Source organism: Homalodisca vitripennis, chromosome 4 (genome assembly GCF_021130785.1).
Source record: "Homalodisca vitripennis isolate AUS2020 chromosome 4, UT_GWSS_2.1, whole genome shotgun sequence".
Taxonomy (NCBI): domain Eukaryota; kingdom Metazoa; phylum Arthropoda; class Insecta; order Hemiptera; family Cicadellidae; genus Homalodisca; species Homalodisca vitripennis.
In genome coordinates, this window is record NC_060210.1 from 33,096,533 (window position 1) to 33,116,502 (window position 19,970).

The following is a 19,970-nucleotide window of genomic DNA, read 5'->3' on the forward strand; positions in this document are numbered from 1 at the left end:
AACGAAGTGCAGTACATAACACTCAGAGGAAATTTAAAGTATGAACAACGTTGTGCAAATGTTTGGAAAGCTTCATCTGAGTTTGTTAGTCCACCCAGTCGTTTCTCAATGCAAGGAAAATACTCTACATATTGATAGCTATTTAGTACAGTCATGACTATTTATATGAAAATATTACGCAATTTGGAATGATACTAAACTGAAGACCGCCCAATTCGATAACTGACTCCGGCGCTGGAAGTGGGTTGACATTGTCGATGGATGAATGAGACTGGAATGCATGAACATTATGTAAGTTTGGACGTGGTGGTAATGTGGAATGCGAGTCTTAAATTTATAATTAATTCTGACGTTTGCCATACAATGTGTAATTGTGACGAGCAATTAAAGATTTGATTTGATTTGATTTGATTTGATTTGAATACGTAAATCGGATGTAACTGTTTTGAGCATACTTAATTACTATAATTATCATTAACGTTAAACAATAAATATTCTATTACCATTATCCGTTTGTTCGTTGATGCCAAACGAGAAAATACAACAGAGAGATCAGTGAAGCGCCTCCGCATGTCCATGCGGTTATCGAGGTCAGCCAGCTAAATAGATTACCGGACAATCGCTTCATTTGGCGCGTTTACGGCACCGAGCGCGCGGTGCCGGCAATGAGAGAGTTCCGCGCCTAAACACCGAGATTACCCGTCATCACGGCCGGCCAGCGATTTGTTAGCGAGTCTTTAATGCGGTAATCGACTCCTCGCGACTGTTGGTTTAGACGGTGGGCTTTGTTTAACAATTAGCCCTGACCCGGCGTGGCGCGCCGCACCGCGCTATTAGGCAAAATATATGTTGCGGCCGGCGAGTTTATTAGTTTCAAATTGGTGGGCGGTACGTCCGACATTACTCAATAATTTAGATTAATATTCTTCGCAGGCGATTCGATTTCGGCTGCTATCGCGCCATTTGAATACCCGTGGCGAATAGTTAACCCGGGCTCTGATGTCTTCATCAGAGATCGTGGCGAGCCCGGCAGGGAACGATTTATCTTGAGGGCGATATACGGGACCTGCACGGCCCAAACCTGGGATCCAATTGGAATGCAAATAGTATAGGTAATTTGTACCTGTGAAATTGGCCTCTCGCGAGTTATTATTCTATCGGTATTACATATTCATAACTTTTTATGGGTCATTTAGTGGTTAAGGTCTCTGCCGGAACGAATCGGTAGCTGTAGTGCTTGTGTCGTTTAAGATACTTTTTAAAGCTTGACGTACTTTTAATTCACAAGTTTTATTTGCATAAGATTTATATTCGGCGTGTTTTTGGTATTTATATAATCTCGGGATACCTTTGAATCGTCATTTTCTTAATTTTAATCTAATTTTGTTAAAACTCAATAATTAGATTTGAATTTAGATAACTGGCAAAAGATGCATTTTAAAAACCAAGTTGAACTGTTATGTGAACATAAAACAGACGCAACTCCCATCAAAGGCAGTAGTGATAGTGAGTGAATAGTGATAAAGTTCATATTGTGAAAATTATTTTAAATGTAAGATCTTTTATCTTGTTCAAACATATATATTTGTTTTCATTATTTCTTTCTTCAATTGCAAAAATGGTAAAAGTGTGAGATTATTTACAGCTTGATCAAATAAAACAAATCTAGGATAAAAGATCAAGAATATATTAAATAAAAAAGTATCTATGTGTAATGGAGAATATAGAAAAATAAAACCAACTATTTTTACGTTGGATACGTTATGTATTAGTTTTACTGAGCAAAATGTAATAATTCCATTACAAAATCAAACCCTTGATTTATTGCAGTCACTTTATATTTATTTTAAACGTTCTGGAATATTGCAAACTTTGCTTCCTAGGCAATTGCAAGTAAAAATAACATTTTTTAATCAAAGTATTATATTGCGTGGATAAGAAAATGGCAATTATATTACGCAAATTTCAAGATGTATTTAAGAATGACTCCATCCCTTTATTGAAAATTATTACGAAAATAAATTTTTGGATAAAACTTACTTTCTTTTTGTGTAATACTGGAAATATTAATTTTCCCCAGGGGTTGGCGGGTATGGAGGGTGCGTCCATGTAAATGTTAACGCGAGTACCATTGACATCGTACTCCGCTAAATCGGCAGATCACAGCGGGATTGTGGGATTGACATATGACATCTTCATTTTTCAAAACTGTTCTCTCTCTCTACATTCTACAGAAATACATAAACGCTTACGTTTACATTTAATTTCTTATTGAAAACATATAAAAGAGCCAAAATATTTTACGCTAGTATTAAATTCCACAGTTTCAAAATGATTGGACTTTGTACTATCGATATAACTTAATGATAGGCGTCATCATTGTCGAACTTCAGCTGTTGCCAGAAGTTACATTTGAGATAACTTACTTCCCATAAAATAAAAGATTCATAGTGTGAAGAAATGAGTATACTTTTAAGTTTTTTAATCATTACGAGAGAGATGTGTAACAATAAAAATAATAAAGTGCTGCTTTCTCGTAGTTAATGTGGTATATTCCGTTCTTTAGTACTAAGCAAAACGTCTCTTGTAAATTTACAACATTTAAATTTAAAACATCAGGTCAACGATTATTCAGATTTGTTTTCCTAATCTTCGAAATAACCAGTCAGGTGTAATCCACTGTGAATAAAAATATATCTGCCATAAAAATAATAGCGTTGTATCTATATATATAAAAATGAAACTGTTCGTGTGTAACAGCATCACTCACAAACGGCTGGACGGATTCGCCTAATTTTTTTTTTAATTTGTTCGTCTTGATCTGTAGAAGGTTATAGGATACTTTTTATCCCTTTCCCGATTCAGGATTCCGCCCCACTGGTTACAGAAATACCCGTAAGAAATGCATTGCAGCAAACATATGTTATTAAGTGAAAGAGTCTTTTCAAATTTTTAATCAGCTGTTCTTTGTAAACATATATAATATAAAATAATATAGGGAAGATGTCTTCATCCCTCGCATCCCCTTAATTCCATCCGACTTGCCATTTGAATTTAAGAGACTTCAGTTCCCCGTTCGACTTGCGTTCGCAATGACGATTAATAAGGCACAAGGACAATCACTTAACGTCGCAGGAATCCATCTGGAACCCTCATGTTTCTCGCACGGTCAATTATACGTCGCTTGCTCAAGAGTCGGAAACCCGAAGAACCTTTATATTTATGCTCCAAATAATACAACTAATAACGTTGTTTAACAAAACGCATTAAAATAAACAAAAAACTTTTATAATAGATTTTATGATATGCTACGATGTATTAGTAGAGCAATAAATTAATTGGAAAAACGTATAATAAAATTAGTATTTCTTTTCGATGCTTGATTGATGTAGCCCTCTCTACTGCCACGCGAGCGGAGCCGCGGGTTTAGGCTAGTATTATATAAATATAACCCGTCATCAAACTTTTTTTAATATTTTATTTTGTACACTGTGTTTAATATTTCCTCAAGAATCGACTACCCACTATAATATATTTACTGAATTATGGTCAGACCACTCTAAATTCTACTTTGAAACTTGCGTTACCAAATGTTTAGCAAGAGCATAGGGATTATGGAATTACAGGAAAACATGGTAAATGTTAATAAGAAACTGCTGTTAAACTTTTTTATTTATAGACATAAAAAAGTAATCACTATTTTGATTTCAAATGTGTCTAGATATTTTTCATACTAATTTATTTATCCGTTTTGTCCTCTTCAATGTTTACGTTATTGTAGGAAAATATATTCTCTGGTTCCATAAGTTCACCAATTAAAAATGTTTCAACGCAACCATAAATAGCCGAACATAATACGCAATAAAGATACATATTTTTTACATAACATTAAAATTTTTTTATATACATATTCATTATATTACATTTTTAATATTTTTTATACATAATAATGATATGAGCTTCTGAAAAGTATTGTGTAAATATTTTTTTAAATTTACACGAAATAAATATAATCTTTAATATTTAGTATCTTTAATAAATATAAAGTTTGAACGTTGACAATTACCACTTGTTACATTTTGGAATCAAAATGTATACCGTTTTACTCGTATATGAGATTTGGGGTTTAGATTAACGTATACTATACTGTAAGTAAAATGTTCTATTCCAACTTTTAGCTAAGTTTACCGTAGCGTTGATATTATAGTAGCCAATAATCCTTCCAACTATAGAAATCCTAGTAGTGTACCTGTACAAATAAATAAACATTTACAAACAGTTATTACTGCAAAACACTTGTGACAATGAAAATAAAAACTAAACTAATAAAAATGTAATAGATAATTATATTATGGGGCTAATGATGTCATTTTACTCAACAATAAATTTCTAAAATATTACTATCCTTAAACAATTTAACATTTTATATTCTGACAAGATAGTTTACATTTTGCGATGTGATGTTTATAAATAGATATTAAGGTGAGCAGGCAATGGCTGTATTTATGTAGGAACGTTAATTGGCGGCTTTGTGCGCGTTGTCTCAGACATAAAGCCGTACTTGTCAGATCTGAGACTCCTTGACGAAACTCCTGAGGTGTAAAATGCAACACTTTAGACTCAGGGTCTAGAAGCAATGCTAATCAACCACGTGCAAGTAAAGGGGTCAGATGTTAATGCGACAAGTCCAGCCGTTAAACTGCCCGACAAGCGTACAAACATCTTAATTGGCGAGCTCCCTAATTAACGGAGCGATCGAACAACGACGAGTCGACATAAATCGAGAGGCCGAGGCTAAGGAGGTGAAAAACAGCCGGTTCGAGATCCATAACTCAAAACACGTGTCTAGGATTCACCGTCAGCCATTAGGACAACAGTCAGCCCCATTAAACCGCTAAAAGAGCCTGTCTAAATACCAACGGCCGAGACGATAATTCACTCGACGCAGCGTTAAAAAAGGAACCACTTCGCTCCTCACTGCTTGCTCCTCGCTCAGCTCCAGCTTCTACGAGATTTTCTAATTAATTGAACTTAATTCCTCCCGGAATAGTTTTGGTTGGAGACGATTAGTGTGCCATCTGCCGGTTTCCGGGGTAACTAACTCATTCAGTTTACCAGAACGTGACTTCTATGGTGGACCCTCAGCAGTCTATGCAATTTTCTTTTATAGCATGTCTTCATTCCCTGTAACCACAGAGCGTAATTAAGTTGATTATTACTTATATATCTTAAATGTTTGACTTAATCCGACCTAAATGTAACATTAGCAACTTCAGGCACATGTGATTCAGTCATATCCTGTACTTTAATCTACTGCCTCATATTATTATGATACTTCAAGATAAAAGTTATCTACCCGTCTTATCAAGTCGAGTTCCGCAGAGCCAATGTATGGTAAACAGCAAGAACGCTTTTTAAACATGCAATTACGGTTTGATAATCCTGCAAGCGTGGTGGTACAAGAGAAGAGAGTGTGGCTTTAGGAGCGGGAATTTGAGTATTCAAATAATAATTGTTGGAAAGAATATTTAGAAAACACTCGAACTACAATTTAAATTCCACCAAAAATGTATTTTCCAGAAAAGAAACTCTGGGGATGTATACGAGTATTGATAATAGTTTAAAACGTAAAAGTGAAATTCAGTATTTTAACTAACACTTTGTTTGTTTTGAAAGTTCTCATGCGAAAATAGTATGAGGTAAAATAAAATCTTATTATGTTTAAAAATGGCCTACAATCAACACTGATACATTTTGTCGCTAAATTAAAACTTTGCCAAAACGTTTATACTGAGTGATAAGTAAACACAACAATTCTATGAGGATAGCTGAAAATATCAACACATAAATACATCTAACATTTTTAGAGCTGTATGATTAATTTTATCTTTTCTATTACTATTTTAACTTTACTTTAAATTCATGTATGATCTTCTGTAACGTGCTAACATAAACCTTCTAATATAGATCTTTTTACTATACTTACCTTGTACTTATATTTTGATTTAGTTCTTTAGATCGAACCTAGTAAAAATTACAATATTCTGAAACTCAAAAACCAGATTTGTTTAACTGGACAGTAAAAGCATTACAAATATTGTCAGTAATGTATAAAAATAATCTTTCGGCAACACGTCACGAATATAATCTAAAAGTTTGTCAATGAAAAAAAAAATCACTATTATCACTAAAAGTGTCACTAACTGGGTAAACATTATCAGCCAACAGTAAAGCGTAAGTAAATGGGGCAGCTCTAAACCCAAAATAGAGTGGAACAATTAATTGGCGTGCAAGAAACTATCTGTCTCGTCTATCAGTGGACATCGTCTAGTTATAATTGGCCTAATTAGCATATTTATCTGCGGTAGTTATGTCGTGGACTGGCTGCTCGACCTGCCCCGCCTGGCACAATTAAACAATTATATACTCTTATTAATTATCGAACTGTTGTAATTGGTCGATGTTGTTTCGCAACAGTTGCATCAGACTTTGTGTTTCATCTGCACTTCTATCTACTGTTTATTGAATAAGCATTCCGCGGCATATTTCCTTTCAACACTCGCTACAAAACCAACGCTAGAACTTTCCACGTGTCTAACAACTGTTTACTACTCTAAGGGATTTTGATTTATAGCTTGACATATCTTTTAAATTATCTATTAAAAACAAATTAGATACAACTGTTACAAATCGAGTTGCATTGTTCGAGTTACTGACTGTACGTTTTTACCTTAATTACGTAATTTTCATTTACTCTTGGCTTCATTAAATACTGTATATATCTGTTACTTTCCACTTTTTTGAACAATTTCTTGATATTAGTGTTGCAATAAATGGTCAGTCCACATGACCACCCAATAGGTAATTGAATTCTCGTCTTGTAAGGAAAAGTATCAAAGCAAGTCTTGTAATCTAAAAACGTTTTCCACTAATAAATATTATGGTTGTTATATTTGAAAAATGTAACACATTGTATCACCTGAGTACCTACTTCCGGATCACGTACGTACTTCATTTACGTACAAACCTACTAAAATAAATGGAATAACATTGTGCATGAACTAAGTTTATATACTGAAATAACGTATGATTTTATAAACAATTCACTCCAACATCAGGGCTCACGTCTACTAGAGAACATCGCGAATTGGCTGAGCGTTAGCGAAAGTCAAAAGTAATTAGGGACAGAGTGAGTTATATTTATGCTCACAAACATAAGACCCTGTAAAATAGGCCCACGTGTGTCTTAACCCCCGGGAAAACATTACCGCCCCCCTGGAATTTCCTGGTATGAGTAGATAAACTCCTGATCAAATTAAACCCCCTAAACAAGTTAAAAATACTAACTTATTGTTGGTTTTTTTATTATATTTATACTCAACAATTCACACTAGCTACCCAGTGCAGACTTTTCTCCCAAGCTCCATATCGAGAAAACCAGAAATCATAGCTAAAATCTGAGGCCAGAATCGAAAATTTCCGACAAGAAAGGTCCAGTCACTTTTTCTCGTATCTTTAACGGTTAACCCGTAAAAATATCATTAAAGTCAAAACTTTGATTAAAACTGAAATATTCAATAAAATGGGTTCAATTTAATTCCGAATTCCGCTTATCCCCGAATCTGGCCAACACCCGAAAGGGGGCCTGGGATGTGTCATTAACCCCGGTAACATTACTCCCCCCCGGGATTTCCTGGTATGACCAGATATTCTCCTGAGTAAATTAAACCCCCTGATGTGTTATTCCCCCCCCCGGTAACGTTAACCCTCCCAGGGAATATACTGGCTTGACCTCATATCCGAATTTTACCAATCACCAAATCTCTTAACCCCCCTTGGGAAGTTCCTGGTATGACCAGATAACCCCCTGATGTCTTAACATCCAGTAAAGTTAAACCCCCCCCCCCCCTGGAAATTTCCTGGCATGACATCATGTCCGAATTTTACCTATCACAAAACCACTCTTATCCCCGAATTTGGCTAACACCCAAAAGGGGGCCTGGGGGCGTAGCCCCCAGCGAGCCGAAGGCGAGTATATATATATATATATATATATACTCGTTTTGTCAAATATATGAATTTTAATTGTGTTTTTGAAAACTATTTACTTATACCATGGTGCTAATATACTGCAGATTCCATTTATCGAATGTTCAGCTTACCTTTTGGTTTCAAATAAAATAATGACGCTTTCAAATTATTAAGTAACCGAATGTCGTGAAACTTTGTATAAACATTTACTTATCATAGACCCTGACAAGGGTCTTTTAATCTAAAAAAATGGTTTTAAACAGTTTACTATTTAAGTTTTTTTTTCAGTTTGGCCATCATACTCATAGTGTCATCAGAATAAATTATCTATTATTGTAATGACGCAATAGAAAAGTTTTCTATCAATTAAATTTATGCTAGAGATCATCCAAGTATTTCCTAACTTTTAGCGTATTCTTTATTGTCAGTATGTGTTAATCAAATAATGCAGTTAAATCAAATTGTTAAAGAGGTTATAATTATTTTATGTACGTTATAAATGTGATGTATAGTAATAAATAATAGTTGAATAGTAGTTTTACAACATACATGTCTTAAAGAGTATTTTCGTGGACTTATATGTTGTGAATATAGAATAAATACCCGGATCAGTTAGAAGTGGTTTCTTAGTTCAAAGTGTAAAACCACTTGGAAGCCAACCTGTAATATTTAAACACCGAGAAAAATTGCGCTATTGCGGTTAATATAACGCCGCCTAAGTGGTACACTTTTAAATTCGATTAAATTGCAAATTATGTGCAATTTGCGATTCGAGGGAGACCTAATTATTGAGGAGGAGAATCGGCCATTGTTAGAGGGCCAGTGGTAGTGGTGACCCCTATTGCCTACAATACTAACTGGCGTCACGGCCCTCACATACACGTAATTGACGTATCTATACTTGGGTTAACTACGGGTCATTTCCGTACCGGGATCTTTGTCGTTAGTGTCAAACTCGGGTGAGAGGTTGAGTGGGCTCAGTTTGGTTGACTCCCAACGACAAACAAATGCTACTAGTTATTCGGTTTTACGAGTCAAGTTAATTAAGACTCTACTGCCTCTTATTACTTTACTACAGGTTTTAATGAAGAAGCAGGTATTTGTAATATGTTTTTGTCAATCAAACGGTTTCTTTATATGTTTAATTCAACTTCACCAGCTTAAGTATGTAAACCACACTTAGGCGATTCCATACAGTTTTACCCCATACTTTCAATTATTATTAATTTGAATGTTCAAACTTTGGACCCATTCCAAGAAAGTACACAGTACAAATTTCGAATAGCTCTATGAAGCACCGATATTACAAAGATTTGAAAGTTTTCTTAATATAAACCATCGGCAATGTTTTCAATTTTTCCACTCCAAGAAAGTACACAGAACAAATTTCGGATACTATCTCTATAAAGCACCGAAATTACAAAGATTTGAAAGTTTTCTTAATATAAACCATCGGCAATGTTTTCAATTTTTCCACTCCAAGAAAGTACACAGAACAAATTTCGGATACTATCTCTATAAAGCACCGAAATTACAAAGATTTGAAAGTTTTCTTAATATAAACCATCGGCAATGTTTTCAATTTTTCCACTCCAAGAAAGTACACAGTACAAATTTCGAATAGCTCTATGAAGCACCGATATTACAAAGATTTGAAAGTTTTCTTAATATAAACCATCGGCAATGTTTTCAATTTTTTCCACTCCAAGAAAGTACAAAGAACAAATTTCGAATACTATCTCTATAAAGCACCGACATTACAAAGATTTGAAAGTTTTCTTAATATAAACAATCGGCAATGTTTTCAATTTTTCCACTCCAAGAAAGTACACAGAACAAATTTCGAATACTATCTCTATAAAGCACCGAAGTTACAAAGATTTGAAAGTTTTCTTAATATAAACCATCGGCAATGTTTTCAATTTTTCCACTCCAAGAAAGTACACAGTACAAATTTCGAATAGCTCTATGAAGCACCGATATTACAAAGATTTGAAAGTTTTCTTAATATAAACCATCGGCAATGTTTTCAATTTTTCCACTCCAAGAAAGTTTACAATACAAATTTCGAATTCTATCTCTATAAAGCACCGTTATTACAAAGATTTGAAAGTTTTCTAAATATAATTTTTATTTTAAATCAATTTCAAAAGAGAATTGCGATACAAATTTCGAAACGTGAAATTTCTTTTCATTTATAACCAAATCGTTTCATTGGTGCACATAAACCGTATTCAGCGACAACATGAGTAACCTAAAAATACTGCTTTTTTAAGTTTCGTAAATCGACGGTGCTATATTGAACCAGTTTTATCTGCACACGGAATAAAATATTGGAATATATGAGGATTTTATTACTGCGATACACTCAGAATCTCAGGTACTCGATCCAAATGTACCGCCTTAATCTCCATTACAGTGATTCATACCTGAACCGTTTAACCGAGCTAGATTACCGGCTATTAAATAAAAATAACTGATCCCATTACAGTAGTAAGTGTGTTGGCCCATTCAACAGCGCGAGTATTTAGTGTCCCGATAAATCACAGGGTTTGCTGCCCTGTCGTACGACGTGATATTTTGGCTAGGTGAGCGCGCGACTATAGATCACGAGACACCCGCGTCGTACCACGCTAGCGTCGCACCGCCATGGCTTGCGCTCAAATTCGACCCGCACCCGTTGAGAATGTTTTTTTAAGCCAGATTCCATTTCGACAGTAGCCATTTAGCCGGTGAGAAATGGTCGAAGTGTCTCACCCCGGAATAGCTCCTTCTTTCTGCGGCCAACACTAATTCTACTCAATTAATTTGCGTTTACCCGCCATTTGCAGCGTTTAGTCTGTCCGTCCGACCGTTTGTCCGCGTGTCTGTCCGTGTGTGAGACCGCCATGTCTCCGTCCGTGTCTGGAGTTCCCGGCCAATTAAGAAGTTCACTTGTTACCAACGTTATCTCTCCGTTGTAAACCGACTTAGAGTAATTGTAGCCGTTCTAGTTTCTGCAAATTAAATCACGCGCAATAAGGTTTTGGGAATGTTTCGTAACTATCAGTAATTGTCTTACATTGTTCTACACTACAGTGATTATTAGAAAGGCTAAATCTTACCACTCTGTCGCGTCGCATTCTCTACAGTATACACAATCGACGTTGAATCTTGTCCTTCACATTTTTTGTTCTGTAATATTGTAATCACGAGATAATAAGCGTTATGTATGCTTAACTATGCAATAGAATTATCGATATTTAATCATTTATTAATTATGATCAAATAAGTGTTTAGCCTACAGTTATTAAATGGAATCCTACAGCCTGTACTGATTAATTGAAACCATCGGGCACCTATTGCTTTGTTGACATTTCTCATAAACATGAAAACTAAAGCACAAAGAACGTCATGGGTTGGTTAAATTAAATATAAATATTTCTAGTGATGAAATATAGTTCTACTTTTTACAACAATTGTGCTGCTAAATTAAGTTCATGCGGTTATTTCTTTTCTCGCTCTACATACATCATAGATAAAAACATGCCTCTATTAAGAGGAGCATGTTTTATCTATAGTTTTATTGCGCTATAGTTTTAATATCATAATTAGACATTGCAGAATAAAAAATAATTGCTCTCGGTTTGAACCATTAACGGGGGTTTTACTCTGAGCCAATTAAATTTCTATTATAAATTAATCTAGATAATATAAATTATATGAATATTGTTTATAATTTACAGTTAAAGCAACTGCAGCATTAGTATGAACTATTGCACAATATTTGTATACAGTGAGTTGTCCAATATGCCTCAATATCTTTAAAAATTCGTGCTTAGTCTTTTTCTTGCCTAGGACACGTTACGTTGTTTCTTTTAAGGAAACTAAAGATTAAAAAGATGCATATACAATATGTACATATGTAGGCCTAATACATAGTTTTTCCAACGAATACATCACGTTTAATGTGTAGCGCTAGTTATATATTTCTTATAAGAAGTGAAAAAATCTTAACCTAAGAGAATCAAGAATTATACCACGAGAGTATATTTCCTGTACATTTCTTCAAAAAGTGCAGTAAAAAGGATTTTCTGTAATGAATTATTATGACCTTATAGAACACAACTTTTACATTAACCAATTAGAATAAGAAATAAGTTGAAAGTAAAATAATTTTCAAACTTTCCATATAAATTTGAAAAAAATCTTTGATGTACTAGTCTTATAATTTAATAAATTCATGGACTATAATATAATCGTATACGGCAGTTATAGATACGAGTATAATGAAACTACTGCTTATATAATTGTTATTCATCTAGTTTTTCATTTTTACTTCATCGTACTTCGTTTACTTTTAATTTTTATCACTTAATCCCGCAAAATATGGTTATTGCTAGCAAATCTTTCTGCCAAAAATAACTTATTGCTCCACACTTATATTAACCAATATTAAGCGTAATGTTAAACTATTTGAGAAACATGTATTTTAGACTTAACATGGATGACAAGACGCGAAGCATTTTGTAATAGTTTATATGGTACAACTATATACCCTTCGCTGTGAAGGACGATATGACAGCCGATCTGCTTTAATCACATTGATTTACTGTCCGTATTCCAACATCATTTGGATCTGACATAATCGGCCGACCTAATAAAAGACAGACAGTAAGCCATCAAGAGGGCTAATTAAGTGGTATTGTCCCCCACTAATGCGGAGATCACCATTTGAACAGCTGATGGTCTATCAGATCGGTAATCAGCGAGTAAATCAGTAAATCAATCGGTGATCAGATGTCAGCCGGAGACAATGCCTATGATTTCAGCTGGCCCAGGTGTGCCCCAGGGTCCCTCTCTCGACCTCCTGCTGTTGATATTTGCATAGCCTCTCTTAATTGCCACTACTGGTCACAATATCTACTCTTTATTGCTCTCTGCTCTTTAATTGACTTTGACAGGTGTCTAAATTAGCCCACTTGCAACGTTAATTAGCGGCCCACCAAATTGGTTTGCTAAACTGAGTTATGGACGTAATTGTGATACATAGGATTAGTATGCAAACGTGTGAACGGTAATGGAACTGCTGTGACTGTGTTAGTGACTTATGAAGCATATTCTATGTTACTTTAATCGTGTGGTGAATAAATATGTTAGGTTACAATAAGGCAAATTCCGATTTGTTACGGAAATAATTGAATACGAGTTGGTCAAGTGGTTAGTTTGTAACCTACTGTCAATTTATTACTGTAATAAAACTTCTTGAACGGTCACCAAATAAATATTCGTACATTTTTACAGTTAATAGCATTGTGAAACCCCAATCAGTAAATGGAAATCAACGTCAATGAATAACTGACATTTTACGAACATGTTCTTAGACCTCATTTAAATTTTAAAGATAGTTTTTTGATGTACTTCCGTTAGGCATAAGTTGTCCGGCTATATATTTTTATTATAATTTAATATAATCAATACTTTTATCTAGGCAATCGTTTCAAAGTGATTTATACAAATAATTAAAAAAAGGATAGTAGTTACTTACAAATATAATTTCAGAATTCCATCAAATTTATACTTATCATGTAATTGTAAATTTTCTCTCTGGAATACATATCTGATTAAATTTTAAAGAAGAAAATGTGGAAATATCTTTTATGACGGAACGAGAATTATTTCTAATCGTAAATTGTCCTTTGTCTGAGCGTTTATTGGTTGCAAAGAATCACAGTAAATCCTGTGTTTCAGATTCGAACAATGGTGAGCCGCCCAAGTTGAAATGCAACCTCAGGAAGCACAAACCCAACCGCAAGCCCAGGACGCCCTTCACCACTCAGCAGTTGCTGAGTCTAGAGAAGAAATTCCGAGAAAAGCAGTATCTCAGTATTGCTGAACGAGCCGAATTCAGTAACTCCTTACACCTTACGGAGACTCAGGTCAGTAACTTTTTCTAAACTTCATACTTTGCCATTAGAAAATCCAAAAAGCGTTGATGGAAATGTCGTCAACAATAAATACTTTATCAATACGTGTTACAATTTATTTAGCTAACAGGTTCACAACAAAAAATAATAACACATTTATTTTCCACAGTTATCAATCATAGCTTGAATGATTACGAATTAGTCAGTTTTAAAATACTAATGCATATCTAATGGTAATATTTCCATCTGACAGTTTGTCAGTTACTGTGAGACCTTTTCACACCGGCTTACCAAAATAATTTTAGGATAGTGAACTGGGTAATCAATCATATGAAAAAGGTACCATTGTATCGGTGACATTGTCACACTTATTCAAATACAATTAACGAATATGATGTGATTCCATTTAAAAACTCCAAAAGCCACTTTTCTATAATCATGTCATCGGTTTTAAATATATTTCCGTGACAAAAATAGCATACGTATTGTAGATCTTACAATACAACATTTACAGTATACAGCACTAGCAGTAACTATACTTAGTCTATAGCAGTAACTATTGTATTTAATAGTAAAGAATAGTGGATGTAGCTTATTCGTCCATTAAGCGGGTCGAACTTAAAAGGGAATGATATAAATGAAACTTGGATATTTTGGAGGCGAAGTCAGGCATTTTAAGTCCTCTCCCCACTTAACTTCAATACAATTTATAATATTCAAGAAACGTATGGTTTGAAAAGAACATAACATAATAAGAGAAAAAAATACTATAAAGGTGCTTATAACAACACGACTTAAAATTAAAAGAATTCCAATGTTTCTTATTTTAAAAGTTCTTTATTCTGCTTCATAAACTGCGCATGTAGCATACACCTGTGAAGAAATAATTGTTGTGTAACTTTCAAAACACTAAATTATAATGGAATTTTTCTTGCAGGTAAAAATCTGGTTCCAAAACAGACGAGCGAAAGCAAAGCGGCTGCAAGAGGCAGAACTGGAGAAGCTGAGGATGGCAGCAGCAGTAGCCGCGAAACCCCACCACCCCTTATACGGGCCACCACCCCACCTGCAATACTTCCAGCACCACCCGGCAGAGGCGCTGCTGCACCACCCTATGGCGTTGCTGAGGCACCCCATGGCACACCTCATGGGCCCCATGCCACCTCACCATCAGTCGCAGTCGTCCCCAGGACCGGCCGCCGCTGCGGGGGCTGCCACACCGCCTTCCGGCCTCTCGTAACGTGCGCCGCCCCCAGGGCATCCCAAGACCTCAGTATATATACTTCAGTCATCCTAACTGTGGGCATCCCTAATCCTGCAAAGCACGGATAGCAGATCCAGGACACTCCTGGCTGTTTTAACACTCTTTAAACTTGATGATGATGAGTTCGTTTTTAACAGAGTGCATTTGACTTAATTGAAGAATGTGAAAAAAGTGAAAACATTCAGCTATAAGTCTATAAGTTACTGATATTATACTACTGTCACCACGCCACACTCTGACTAACCAAAGAAGACGGCTAGATTCTGCAAGAACTGTGTCGCGAATGGAGTCACATAAACCTCTAGACGTCTTTGCAACTTTGAACAGATTGTTAGTTTTCTGAAATATTTTACTCAGTACAAACATTAATCGAAACTTTCTTCTACTGTATCTGAAGTTTCAATTTATTTACTGAAATAATTAAAATTAACCTATTGTAAAAGTTGAGATACATTTGTTCCCATATCGATCTTACGTTGTGAAACCAAATATGAACTCTGATTGACATTTAAAAGCTACATTAACCATTACTTTATTTTACTATTGCCCTAAGAAAAATTTAAAAAAAGTGACAGTGAAAAATACTAAGTAAAAGTGAGATTGACAACTCTTAAACCAAAAACGTTTGACTAAACAAGAAACTTATGTATGAGTGAGTACATTATCTGTGTTATATATCTGTAAATAGAAATTCGTTGTATGCTTTCGTTTTTGTACATAATTTTCGATTAAATTAAAGTGATAAGCAGTGTCGTACCTAAGTATTTTGTTATGTGTACAATTATATGTTATTTTACGTTATTTAGTAGAGACCTTTACGCGTAGTTGGCCTAAGGATTTATTTATCCACTTATTTTATTTCAGACTACACAACTTGTCTTCTCCGCCCTAAATACTGTGATTTACAGAAACGTTATTACTCAATTTATTTATTTATATTATTTTAACGGCAATTAAATATAAACTAGGTAATAAAAGTTTGAGATGCATTTAATTAGTGATATTTTTAAAACACGTGAAATAATACAAAGCGTTGCAGATTGAATCTGCGTCTGTAGGCTGAAGTACGTTGTAATCACTGGCAATAGGTATTGCAGTCACTATGTTGCAGCACCGTATTACAGTCCTACATTGTAATTACTATCACGATCCATTGTGTCGATCGTTTACAACATTCATTACCGTTGTAAAAATGCAATGTTTTATAATGCGTAAAGAGCAATGACAAAGTCTTTGTGTCGGGGCATGGGCGTTTATAGCAACTCGACTCCATGTCGTGCCGCTCGCTGTAGAACTACACAGTAGTGTTTGTACGAGCGGCAGATAATGGCTCCAATTTAACCGGAATTGCTTCGTTTACAACTTTCAATCTTTGAAAACATCAAACGTGAATGTTCGAAATCGATTATATCCGATACCGAAGTTATAAACCGATAACACTGCAGTAGAAGCTTGTTCGGAAGAACAATACATTTTGTATCTATAGGCGCTTATCCAATTTTGTTCCTCATATAACATTTTTGGGAAATTAAATTTAACAATTAAGCACAGGTTATAATTCAAAATTGAGTACCTTAAAGAGTACTTGTTTTGCTTCGGGAAGTAAATTGTGAACGAACCAGGAATTCTGGATTAAAATTATTTACATTTGAATTATAAAAAAGGTTATAACGCCCTCAAACTTTTATTGCAAACATTTTAGTAGTACCCAACAACAATTGTTTGACTTTTGATCAAGTATTTGGCCAGACCGGCCATTCCTATTAATAATTTTGTTACCGATTAGCTTTATTTATTTAGAGACTATTGTAAATGTAAGGACTCTTATGTATTTTAATGTAAGTATTGTAAAAATTATTCGTATTATGTGAACATAGTTTTTGCGTATTTTCGTCAGTAAATAGAAGCGTTGCATATGTTGTTTCAGGAAGGTTTTGTTAAGAAAGAGTAATACTATTGTCTGATAGTACTGTATTGGACTCTGCCAGAATCTAACCAGTGAAGTTAGTATACCTATAGGAAGTGCTAGACTTGTGCCATTTTCTATTGTAAAAACTGTATATTACGCCTTCTGTAGACTATGTAGATCTGAAAATAGATTTATATTCTTCGACTGTAAATAAACCCGAATAAATTTATTGTGAATCTTCTTCATATATTATTTTTTCTTATTTTCCTATTCTACATTGAAGTTAGAGGAAGCAAATAAGTTTGATAAATGTGTCAAGTTCAGTTACCTCAGCAATGATTTTATACATATATACTTTAAAGTAAGATTTATTGAATTCTACTGTAACATTCTGGGCAAACATTTATTAATATAGTGTTTAATTTTCAACTTAAATTTATTTTCTACAAAGTGCCTGTAAAATAACTGATTTTACATATAGTTTAATTTTGTAATGATTTTCGTAAACGAAGAGCACTTACATTTTTTATATTTTCACGTTATAAAAAAGATTTATTTTTCTCATTGGAAGCAACCATCTCTCGTTGATTATGGAACAGGCCGACACTTTTCATACCTTTTGCACACGAAGAAGGAGCTTCTTCATATTTGTATTTATCACGTTGCTAAAAACATTAATTTTTTAGTTATATATAAATTAAACTGATATTCCAGAATTAAATATTTACCTTTGATAATGTCACCGTATGCAAGACTGTACCAGTTTAAATGCTTTAACACAGGGAGATATGGTAACAACACTTCATTAGTAAGGAATAATTAAATAATATCAGGATTACGGAAATTTTACATCGTTGTATCTTATAGCAAAATCATTACGTAACAAAAACTCTTATATATTGTATAAAATTACACTCAATGTTTATGCAAATATTAAGGTAGAGCATTCAAGAAAGTAATTAGTAAAACAAATATGACGATAAACAAATCAAAGATTTGTGATAAATAATCTGTCAAAAACAAAAGCACATACACAGCACAGCATTAAAGCCACATTGAGTTGAAGTTGGAAGAAACAGAACCACAATACAACAACGACACACCAAGCAAGGTAAGTTGTGGACAAAAATAGCAAAGAAAAGTAGAAAAAGAAAGGACACAGGAGAAGAAAGGAATCATGATAACACCTACTAATGTGTGGTTCATCGAAAACCGGTAACAAATGGAAGATAATCATAGCCTGAAATACAATGGGAAGCACACTCCACCCCTATTGTTGAGGCTGTTCTATATGAACTTTCTGGACTATGAAATGCTTTAGTCCACGACTTTTGCTACTGTATAATACTAACTTAGTTACTGATAAATATTATTCAACCTTCCGATTGAGCTAGAAACCGATATTGGTAACTAAATTGCCCTTTAATTAGGATGGCGGAAGAATTTACACCCGGTCCTCTTATTAATCGTACCTCTAAGAGCATTTTGGGAGACCTAATCTGACCAATGTATGTTTTATTGGAGAAATAAAGAAACAATATTGCTTAAACTAACACGGGAAAGTATTACACATCGTTTCTTCATAAGCCTAAACATAATCTTATTTTGTATGCATTCAAGAATTTTTGTTGTATTCTTCAAGGCTAAAAACAATTAAAGTAGCAGTAAAATGGAACATATGCTCAGCATACTACTTTAGTGTTTAAATCCTGTCATTTTTTTTTTCTTTTTCATTTCATTTTAAGTCTTGTTCACACGAGAGATATGAATGACTTCGTATCGGGAAATAGTGATGAATACTGTCAAATCGGCCATTTTATATTAGAGCAAAAACAACTGCACAACCACGTTGTGTTTATTATGTCCAGCTGCAGCATATGATAAAAGCGTAAAGATGCTTAACACCAGAGACAAGAACTTGTTTGAACTTGTCAACAATATAGTTTAACTACAAATAAACAAATTTCATTCGGCTCCTCGTCATCCAAGCCCTCATTATATACATAACACTTGGCTTTATTGTTTAAAACATCATAGATATTTAAGACATTCACTGTCAACTGCGTAAATACAGTATTTCGTGGGCTGGTATTTGCGGAAGTTGAAGGTTTTGCGTAAAAACTGTGCAGATACCACCTACTTTATCACGCTTTAAACACTTCAGTCTGATATATTTTCAATAGCCTTAACAAACTTTGATTCACAAGGAGTTCAGCAACATAAAATCTCTTAACTGCATCACTTAAAGATGGACTTTTGAATTTCACAGACAATTCCTCACACTTTTAACAATAATCAATCAGCCTCTTAAAAGTATGTTCTTATGCTTATGAAGTATTTTCAAAGATAACTTGTGTAATCAACATTCGTCTGGATATTTTGCTTTACAATTTACCACATAATTCTTACATAAGGCTTATGTTCAAATATTTGTAAAACCTGCTAGTGTAAGATTTTTCTTTCTGGGGAAATAGGCTATGTGGTCGCCTTTATAATATGACATTATTTTAAAACCTTTGGTGACTTGAATTGATAGAGTAGTTTACACAGTATTTGACACGTTCAGACGATATGCAATGGGAAGAAAAAACGTAAGCTTACACAACTGTACTGTTCCACCAGGTGTAGACTAAGAATATGCAAAGGAATGTGGTTTTGGCTCCATAGTTAGGCCTATTTCCATCTTCCAATTTTGCCTTTTTTCAATTGGATTGCACTTATTCAAATTGTGTTGAAATAAATGAACTTGGTGTATGCTACATTTACTCTATTATCTGTAACCTTTCCGATATACATTTCCATCTGCACCTAAAACAATAAAATCTCAATAGGCCTTGGTATAGATGATAATAGCTTATAA

General features: G+C 34.3%; 1 protein-coding gene across 1 annotated transcript in view; it reads left to right on the forward strand.

Moving 5' to 3' along the window:
• The window catches only part of LOC124359134 (muscle segmentation homeobox), a 37,273-nt gene extending 19,922 nt beyond the window's left edge, over nucleotides 1-17,351 (forward strand). Inside the window, exons 2-3 of the mRNA XM_046811618.1 lie at nucleotides 13,762-13,949; nucleotides 14,875-17,351. Coding sequence (XP_046667574.1) covers nucleotides 13,762-13,949; nucleotides 14,875-15,177 — 491 coding nt within the window. The 3' untranslated portion in view covers nucleotides 15,178-17,351. The remainder of the gene's footprint in view (nucleotides 1-13,761; nucleotides 13,950-14,874) is intronic.
• Nucleotides 17,352-19,970: the final 2,619 nt, after the last annotated feature.